Source organism: Ziziphus jujuba, chromosome 9, assembly GCF_031755915.1.
Source record: "Ziziphus jujuba cultivar Dongzao chromosome 9, ASM3175591v1".
NCBI lineage: Eukaryota > Viridiplantae > Streptophyta > Magnoliopsida > Rosales > Rhamnaceae > Ziziphus > Ziziphus jujuba.
In genome coordinates, this window is record NC_083387.1 from 12,434,830 (window position 1) to 12,445,489 (window position 10,660).

General features: G+C 27.5%; 1 protein-coding gene across 1 annotated transcript; it reads left to right on the plus strand.

Annotated features, from left to right (window-relative positions):
* The first annotated feature begins 3,115 nt into the window (after positions 1 to 3,115).
* On the plus strand, positions 3,116 to 6,077 carry LOC125424364 (uncharacterized). Its single transcript, XM_048481573.2, has 7 exons — positions 3,116 to 3,439; positions 3,578 to 3,682; positions 3,878 to 4,004; positions 4,126 to 4,197; positions 4,885 to 4,930; positions 5,044 to 5,425; positions 5,570 to 6,077. The coding sequence occupies exons 1-7, from the start codon at positions 3,352 to 3,354 to the stop codon at positions 5,608 to 5,610; spliced, it is 861 nt and encodes a 286-aa protein (XP_048337530.2). The 5' UTR covers positions 3,116 to 3,351; the 3' UTR covers positions 5,611 to 6,077.
* Positions 6,078 to 10,660: the final 4,583 nt, after the last annotated feature.

A 10,660-nucleotide genomic window follows, 5' to 3' on the forward strand; every position in this document is an offset into this window, starting at 1 on the left:
GAATTATTCCATGTATCTTGAAGATAAGGTTTATTTATTTAAGGATTTAATTATACTTGTCACAGATGCATGTATTCATGTACTTGTCTCTTAGGAGTTTGATATGTATTTATTGTTCTAGTCTATATTCATAGTTTTAGTAAATTATGTTTCTAGTATAAATAGCTTTGTATATTCATGGATTAAGATATGAAGATATGATATATGAATGTTTTTTATAGAACAATTCCTTAATAGTCTTTATTCATTTTCTGTCTGGTGTATGTACCAGCATATTTCATGTTTTATTAACAAGTGGTATCAAACGTCTAATGCTAGTAAAGATCATGTATAGATTTTATGGTCATGATTCGGTGATTCTCCATCAAGGATGTTGATGTTTTGATAACTTGTTTCTCGGGTTTTTTTTTTTTTTTTTGTTAAAATGGTACCCTGTTTCTCTTTTCACCAACTGTTGATAAATCAAATATCTCAAGCTTTTTTCAAAAAAAAAAAAAAAAAAAATTTGATAGTTCTTTGTCTGTCCAACATGGTTTTGAAGGCAGAGCATGTGAAGTACGAGTTTTTAGTGAAAACCGTTATCAAGACTAAGCGGCTAGTGGTGGATCTTGAAGGCTAGACTGTTGCTAATAGGCAGTTGACCTCTTTAGTCTTTAAGGTACACCAAACCTTGCACTGCCATTGATATGTTGTTACAGAATTTCTTTTCAGCTTATAATGTGCCAAACCAAAAAAAAAAAAAAAAAAAAAAAACAAAGGAGGAACAGTTTTGGTTATTTTCATGTGATGTTTGCAATCATAATTGTTAGATGTAGATGTTCGGGAATAAGGGGGGGAAAAAAAAATTGGAGAAATCCCTTTCGTTTGCTATTTTGTTGGTTTTTAAAATTGCCATGCTCAAAACCTGAAGGGAATAGGAGTGTTTTTGCGTTTAAGAACACTCTTTTAAGATGACTGGAAACTAGGAGCTGAATATTTTCAGGACGATTACTTGGTAAACAAACAATGGAGCTCAAGAAGTTGGGTTCTCTGGACAATCAAATCAAATATTAGATAGATAGTGAACCATTCTAGCTATTGATGTTGCTTTACAGAGCTTGCACCATTGTGTTCTGTACTAAATGGCTGCTAGCTACTAGTTTTTACCATACATTGACAGCCTTAATTCCTTCTTCTTCTTCCTTTTTTTTTCCTTTAATTTTTTAATTTTTAATTTTTTTAAATTTTTTAATAGGTTGTTGCTTTAGTGTCTGTTTCTCTGTTTTCTCTTGTAACAAAATTTTATTGATATATTAAAGTAAGATTCTGTCAAAGTATTTTGTTGAGTGGCAATGAACCGTGAATTGTTTTCTTATTGATATCCAACATAAAAAAGAATTGAAGATTTTTCTTAAAAAAAAAATATTTCAATAGATTTGATTTTTTTAATGATATACACATATTCATATGCAGGTTTCTTTTCTGCTGCAGCTGGATTCTCCAGCGAAATTTAGGCGACTTTTTCATTTTTCTTATTTATATTTTGAAATTCAATCTCAATTAAAAACTATGGTTAATTTACAATTTGATATCTTCTAATTTTAAAATTTTACATGTTCCATGTTCAATTTCAAAATTCATTATTTTAGGTCTCCAATTTAATTTTTGATTAATGGGAGAACTAGCTGTGTACATGGTATTAAAATGCATATATCTCTAATTAAGAAAACTAAAGCCTGAAACTTTTGACAAGTTCATTACGGGATTTTGAATCCAGAATTATTACCTTCTAACGAGGCTTTCCTGAGGGATCTAAAAGTTTGAAGCTGAAAGGTACTAACATATTAATTAATCCAATGCAAATTCTAAAATTAAAGGATATAAAAAGTGCAACCAACCCTTAAAAATTCGATCGTTGGTGGAGATTGGGTCCCTTATGTTTCCTTTTCATCCTTTTGGTCAACTATTATATGCTTATTGATATGTACCGCAATCTAAATCTAGTTGCCAAAAAAAAATATATATATATATATTGTTTATGATATCGATATCAATAAAAGTGATATTTATTTATATATATATATCTATATATATATATATATATAATATTTTGAAATGAATAGAACCAAGATACTTCTTACAAATATTTTTATTTTAAAAATTGAAAAAAAAGATAGCACCAATTAATAATGAATAATGATATATGAAACAAAAAAAAATGCAAATGGTACGGATAAATAAATAACACTACTTAATTGCAATGCGAATATATTAAAAAGAAAATAGATAAATGCACCTCAATATCCTATATAATTACAAATATTCCAATCAAATTTCTCTTTTACTATTTTTATAATGTTCTCAAAGGTTTTTTTTTAGCATCTAATATTTTTAAACTTTTAGATTTTATTAAACATCTAATATATTTTTTTATCAATATGAAAAAATTAATTTTAGAGATTCTAAAATAAAATTTAGTAATTTTAAAAGGTAATAATATATTTTTTTAACTTTCACAAAATAAATAAATAAAATTTTTAAAAAATAAAAATTATTTTTAAGGTCATATGAAGTGCACGTTATCCAAATTAATAAAATTTGATAGAATTAATCCCCATTAAACTAATTTAAAGTGATTTTGAAAACATAAAAATCAGTATACTACAATTTATTTTAAAGACCCAGCTAAAACATTAACACATTTGTGATAAGTGCATTTATCCCTTAAAAAATAAAAAAATTTATCAAATTACGCATTGAATTACCTGTAAAGACCTACGTAAGCAATTACTTAGACTAGGTCAAAATGGGACCAATATCTGATTAGGACAAGACGTGGCAAATTCAACACGCAGACGTGTCAATTGGTATTATGGGAAATTTCAAAGTAGCACTGTGTTAATAACGTCTGAATTAGCCTTTGGAGAGCAATAAAAAAGATTTACGCGCTTTCTTGGTCAGTGCGCCACACGTACGTTATCTCCCGGAAACTGAGTTGGAAAAATCCGATTAGGATTTTAGAATACCCTCCTTTGTTGTTAAGCAACAATTCATTGTGTGCTCGCTCTATATATACACATAGGTTTGTGTGTGGCAAATAGATACCCAGAAGGTTATTTTTATTTTTTATTTATTTTTTTGTTGTTTGAAGGAAGTATGAATGTAAATTTTTCAGAAAGTTAAAAAAAGAAAAAAATAAATAAAAGAAAGACTCGCGGTTTAGAATATTCTGGGACCGGGTTGGTAGTATTATATTTAATATTAATAATAAACAACTAATTGTTACTGGTTTTTCAACTTAACCTTTGGGTCTATAAAAAGGATATATATATATATATATATATATAGACTTTATTTTGGAGTACAAGGTCAATGTTCTTAAAACCCTCCTATTCCTCTGCTTTCTCTTCATCTTCCATGTCGGTTTATGGTATTCAAGGCCAAATTCTTGAGGTTACTGGTATGAATATCTGTTTCCCTTTTTTCTTTTTTCTTCTATCTTTTTAGTTGTTTGAATAATTATTGGAAATACGAAAAAATTTACTTTTTTGTGGTTTTTTTTTTTTTTTTTTTTTTGGGACTTTCTTTCTTGATCCAGTTGTTGGGTGTAACAAGTTGAAGGACACAGAATGGATCTCACGCCAAGACCCTTATGTCTGTCTTGAATATGCTAGCACCAAATTCCGTACAAAAACTTGCACTGGTTTGTATCAATTTATGTTTTATTTATATGTGCTAGCATAAGCTCTTGTTTTTGTTATGTGGGTTCTTTTTTTTTTTTTTTATGTTGGAATTTCAGATCTGAAATTCAACTTGAACCCAATTGTAGTTTGTTTCGGTTGTGAGATTTAGGATTTTGATTTAACACATATTTTTGTGAATTTTTGATTTGGTGTAGATGGTGGTAAAAATCCCACATTCCAAGAGAAGTTCGTTTTTACATTGATTGAAGGACTTAGAGAATTGAACGTTGTAGTTTGGAACAGCAACACCCTCACTTTCGACGACTACATCGGCAGCGGAAAGTAATTAAATTTACACATTTTATTTTTTGATATTTTAATTTTTGCAATTTTTTTTTTTAATTTTTTTTTTTTAAGATTTCAGGTTCCTAGATTTGATTTATTATATATACTTTGTTTTTAGGGTTCAACTTCAGAAGGTTCTTTCACAAGGTTACGATGACAGTCCTTGGTCGCTTCAGACTAAAACTGGCAGGTAGTTATTGCTAATGAAACTCTCAAACGTTTTATTTTATTTTTTTTAATTTTACTGTTTTGGTCATTTTGTTTATATGGCTGATAGGAGTATTCATTATAACACTATCTTGGTCACCGACAAATTCTTTAGAGGTCCACTTCTCTATTAGTTGCTGCTGTGTTTTGATGATTATGGGTCCCTTTAATATGGCTGCTAACCATTTTGAATATGTTAAGAAAATTTTAAAACAAATTATATTATAGTCAGTTGTCTACTATACAGTTTTCTTATTTGCCGAAGATTGTTCATATGCAAGTGATTTTTAACAACTAATAACAAAAGTCAGCTAGAAACAAAGTGCAAAACGTTTTTTAAGTTTCAATGGTGTCAATGTTTTATATTATTGCGAGAGAGATATGGGACACAAAAATTTTAAAGGGTTATGGTGAATAAGCCTTCCTTTTTCTCATTTAATTATCTTTGTACAGCTACCTCAGCTCCTCTAGGTTCACTTTTTTGGCATGATTAGACAAAGTAATTTTTCTGTGCTGTTGTACCGATGTATGTTTTGGAGACACCTAGATAATTTGTTTGAAAGTAAAATGAAAAAGACGGTAGGCATTCCTTTGCATGGACCAGTTTTTGGTTTCTTATAATGTAAAACTCTTAACCTGTTTTGCTGATTGCTTAATCTTTCTCTTGTAGATATGCAGGAGAAGTACGACTCATATTGTATTATGGAAATGCAAATGTAAGTTATAAATCTTTTTAAGTCTATTCCCTCATTTTTGGACAGTATGGTATGCATTATATAGTATGGAGACGTGGATTTTGAACTGAATTACTGTTTTCGGCTCATTGCAGAAAGCAACAACAAGCTATACTCCATCAGCACCACCATATGTAGCACCACCTACAACGCAGGCTCCTCTGTATTCTGCACCCCCACCAGCACCTGTACATTGTTATCCACCTCCATCAACTGTGCCTTCTTATCCACCTCCATCAACTGTGCCTTCTTATCCACCTCCAGGATCTTTGTCTCCTTATCCACAAGTATCATCAGTTTATCCTCCTCCATCTACCTATGCTCCATACCAACCTAATTCAGCTGGCTATTCCCAACCGCTGTACTCTCAACCCCCGGCCGCCTATCCACCCCCGCCATACCAGTCGACAACTGCATATCCTCCTCCACCGTATCCACCTCCTCCACAGGCTTCCTCCTACTATCCACCTGCTCCAGGTAACTTCTTCTTCTTCTTCTTCTTCTTCTTCTTCTTTTTTTTTTTTTTTTTTTTTTTTGTTTTGTTTTGGGTTCTGTTGTTATTAGCTGATAATATTTGATTTCTTTCTTGTACTAAAATTCTGCTTTCTGCTTTTATATCAGGTCCTTATCCAGGAATCTATCCACCACCACCATCATATTGAGATTGTGCTTTTTGTACCCCCAACGTCTAATGCTAGTAAAGATCATGTATAGATTTTATGGTCATGATTCGGTGATTCTCCATCAAGGATGTTGATGTTTTGATAACTTGTTTCTCGGGTTTTTTTTTTTTTTTTTTTTGGTTAAAATGATACCCTGTTTCTCTTTTCACCAACTGTTGATAAATCAAATATCTCAAGCTTTTTTCAAAAAAAAAAATTGATAGTTCTTTGTCTGTCCAACATGGTTTTGAAGGGCAGAGCATGTGAAGTACGAGTTTTTAGTGAAAACCGTTATCAAGACTAAGCGGCTAGTGGTGGATCTTGAAGGCTATAGACTGTTGCTAATAGGCAGTTGACCTCTTTAGTCTTTAAGGTACACCAAACCTTGCACTGCCATTGATATGTTTTTACAGAATTTCTTTTCAGCTTATAATGTGCCAAACCAAAAAAAAAAAAAAAAAAACAAAGGAGGAACAGTTTTGGTTATTTTCATGTGATGTTTGCAATCATAATTGTTAGATGTAGATGTTCGGGAATAAGGGGGGAAAAAAAATTGGAGAAATCCCTTTCGTTTGCTATTTTGTTGGTTTTTAAAATTGCCATGCTCAAAACCTGAAGGGAATAGGAGTGTTTTTGCGTTTAAGAACACTCTTTTAAGATGACTGGAAACTAGGAGCTGAATATTTTCAGGACGATTACTTGGTAAACAAACAATGGAGCTTTGGGTTCTCTGGACAATCAAAGGAAATATTAGATAGATAGTGAACCATCCTAGCTATTGATGTTGCTTTACAGAGTCCGCACCATTGTGTTCTGTACTAAATGGCTGCTAGCTACTTAAGTTTTTACCATACATTGACAGCCTTAATTCCTTCTTCTTCTTCCTTTTTTTTTCCTTTAATTTTTTAATTTTTAATTTTTTAAAATTTTTTAATAGGTTGTTGCTTTAGTGTTTGTTTCTCTGTTTTCTCTTGTAACAAAATCTTATTGATATATTAAAGTAAGATTCTGCCAAAGTATTTTGTTGAGTGGCAATGAACCGTGAATTGTTTTCTTATTGATATCTAACATAAAAAAGACTTGAAGATTTTTCTTAAAAAAATATATTTCAATGTATTTGATTTTTTTAATCATATACACATATTCAAATGCAGGTTTGACTAATGTTTACAAAATAAGAAATTCTATACATGATAAAAAATAATTGTAAAAAGAAACAATGAGCTGTACAATGTAATAAAAATGATTGTTCTTGAAAAGAAAATTTTAAAATATATATAAAAGAAAAGATTCCTAAAATTAAAAGAGAGAGTATTAAATAATGAAAAGAGATATAAAAGAGAATGGGATATTTTCAAAAAAAAAAAATATGTCAAGGCATAATTTTTTTTAATCATAGATATACATATTTATATTACGGGTTTGACTAATGTCTACAAAATAAGAAATTCTATATATGGTATAAATAATTGTAAATAAAAACAATGAACTGTATAATGTACTGAAAAATGGTTATTCTTGATAAGAAAATTTTAAAATATGTATAAAAAAAATATCTTTAAAATTAAAAGAAAAAGAAAATAATATAATGAAAGAGATATTGGGAAATACAATTATCCATTTAAATTAAATTATTTATACAATCAAATTAAATCTTTTAAGTGAATAGATAATTTTTTTTTTTTTATCATTTACAAATAACTCCCCCCTTTATTTCTAATATTTCAAACTCATAATCTTCTAGTTGTATGTATAAATGACTTACCAACTGAGCGAGCATCATTTATTGTAAGGTATATTTAAAATTTGTATTTTGATAGAGTGATAAAATGTATATTCAAAATTTATATCTCAAAATATAAATTTAAGAAATTAAAAGTCAAGTCAAAAATTAACTTTATAAAAAAATCAAATTGAAATTCAAAAATCATGTTTTATCCTAAGTTTTCTACCTTTACAAATAGAGGGAAAAGCTAGAAAAAAAAAAAAGAATTTTGGAAATATAGTGGAAAAGGCTAAAAAATATAGAGAAGAGAAAAAACAAAAAGAATAACAAAAAAACAAAAAAAAAGGAGGGAAGATAGGAAAAGTGTAGAGCAAAGAAAAAAATGTGGATATAAGTATTTATGTTATACAAAAAACTAATGCTGTAAATGTTATAGATGAAAGTTTTCCAACACATTACTGATATTTTTAGTTTGGTTGAACTTAAAAAAATGAATTGTTTGGTAAGTTTGTAATTAATTGATTATGCAATGATTTATACCCTTATAACTAACTCTTTTTTTTTCTTTCAATTTTGTTAAAATGGAGAGGTTGTTGTCAATGACAATGTTTAGTTCGAAGAATTTGTAGAAAGACAAACAAACTCATTGATATTGTGTTTCAAGGACTACAATATGTTTATCCATAATTTTTTTAATATTAAATGGTAATTTTATTTGTATATATTATTGTACAAGTTTTGATGAATATTTAAAAAAAAAAAAAAAAAGCTTTCGCATACTTTGTAGGTGAATTTGTTGATTGAATCTATAATTAACATACTCCAAATGTATCGTATCAAGAGATTCAAAAGTTATATTTGTAATTTTTAAAATATATATGCATTTCAATTTAAACTTTATTTGTGAAATGTTATTTATATTAAGGTTTAAAATTTCAATATTGATGCAAATATCGAAAGTTCAAAATATGAAAATTTTTATGAAAATATAAAACAGTATTAAATATCGATAAAAAAATCACAAAAAATATAGAAATTTATTTTAAAAAATAAAAAATTTTATTGAAATTTTAGAATTAACTTATCTAATTAATCAATTATTAAATTGATTATAAAAATTGTAAAAATATTGAATAAATATTATATTTTTCTTAATCAATTTAATTTATAGTAAATGGTACTGATTATAATAAATTATTATTAATATAAATATGTAAAAATATATATATATATATATATATATATATATATATATATTTGATAAAATTGTTTATTAAATAAGATAAAATAATTATTACAATTATATTATATTTCATAAATATTATTTCAATACTTATAGAATTCTTAGGCGGTTAAAAATTGTTGATCTCTTCCTTATTCTCATTTTGAGATGTGAAAAAGTAATTATTAAAAAATGTATCTCTTTAATAATTTGTTATGTAATTATTAATATGTCAACCGTAAAAATCTTGTATTAAATGTAGTTGTCTTTGATATTTAGTATAATATATTCTATCATCTTTTTATTTTTATTTGCATTAATTTAAATACTATCAATGCCAATTTTTTATAATATTGTATTTTCATATTATTATTTTTCGTTCTTATATAATCAATTATTAACTTATAATTATGGGATTCTAATGAATCCATCTTATATAAAATGTATAACAAGTATATATATATATATATATATATATTATTAATAAATAGAACCTATCAAAGTTCAATTTAATTCATTCCGTTTTATTTATGTCATTAAATATTTAAAAGACAATTAAAATATGAAAAAACTATCACTAAAATTAATTGGTAAAATAATTTATTAAATATAAAAAATATTTATGAATTTTTTTTAAAAAAAATTCATAAATATTTTCAAAGTACCATGGAAATTTTGAAAATTTATATGGAAATTTTTAAAATTTCAATGGGTATTATGGATTTCTTAATCAAATTGTTAAGAATTTGATATGGATATTTTGACGGAAATTTTCACGGAAATCTTGATGAAATTTTATAAATTTCGATGGATATTATGGAAATTCTACCATTTTCCATTTTCAACATAAATTTCATTTTGATTCCTTAAAAAAACAAAAATTTCTAAACATTAGTTTATGTAATACTTTAATATTTGAAATAATTAATAAACCATCATAGATAATTATCGAAATCATTTATTACGGTTACACTTCATGCATTGCATAGATTTAACACTTATAATAAAATCTAAAATAAGAAAAGCTTCAATCAATTTATTATGCATTAAACTAGAGAAAAATTGAAATGATATTTGCTTTGTTTATTTTACAGCAGACCTCTCCCTTGGTTGGTTTCCAGAAAACTTGAAGTTATATCTTCTTTTACGTCTAAAAAATTTCACCAACTTATTATTTGTCATTGATTTGTTAACCGAAGTAACAATATATACCATAAATTCTTTTACCTGTGCTGTGAGAGTGAGAAAGCTTTTGTTTTTTCTCTGAAAGATAGATTCTGTGAATAATCTCTTTTCTGGATTGAGATTCAATGTGATTGATTATTTGTACCTTACTCTTTAACCCATTTGCACCATTGTAATGTACAAAGATTTTGGCTAATTATAATTGTCCTGCATGTGGAAATGGCGGTTGACCTTGTACTCTTTTCTACCACAAAAAAAGGACTTATAATATTGAAGAAAATCCAACCAACAGAGTGAATAAATCACCAATAGAAATTTTCTTAAAAGTTAAAATGTAGTGCAAAACCATTTTTCTGGAAGCAAATGAGTATCTTCTCCTTTACTGATGAGCTTTATTGATTTTTTATAGCATATTTACATTAATCTATGACTATCATCAATCATTTCCCCACTAGGCTGTGTTTCTAGCAACTTTGATAAACAGTGTATTTTGTTCCCACCTCTCCATCGACAAAAGCTATCTTCTCAACTAACCAAGACTTTTTTATATTTCTACGAGTAAGTGACCTTCCTTCACTGCTTGATTATTTTGTTGCTGTAAACAGTTTTGATAGTGTTATTTTAGATATCTAGAAAATAAATCATAATAACGTGCAGCCTTGTTAACTAAAGAAAAAACTCATATTCTTCAAACAACTATGTCGAAATTTGATTCCATTTTCTTCCTTCATTGTTTAATCATAGGCATATCAATTAGTAACAAGTATATAGCTTCATTTATAAGCCATATATATTACAGGCAGGGTACATATGGATTTCAGTTTAAGTAGTCTAATAAATTGTCTGTTCTTTTTTATCTTTTTCAGGTGTTTATGGAATCACACTAATCTGAGTGTGCTCCATATGTCAAATGGACG

What these genes read in the sequence shown, in the direction of transcription:
- LOC125424364 (XM_048481573.2), top strand. Translation starts at nt 3,352, where the DNA reads ATGTTCTTAAAACCCTCCTATTCCTCTGCTTTCTCTTCATCTTCCATG. An exon ending in CTTCAGACTAAAACTGGCAG is followed by an intron (nt 4,198 to 4,884) that starts GTAGTTATTGCT and finishes TTTCTCTTGTAG; the next exon opens with ATATGCAGGAGAAGTACGAC. An exon ending in TGTATTATGGAAATGCAAAT is followed by an intron (nt 4,931 to 5,043) that starts GTAAGTTATAAA and finishes GGCTCATTGCAG; the next exon opens with AAAGCAACAACAAGCTATAC.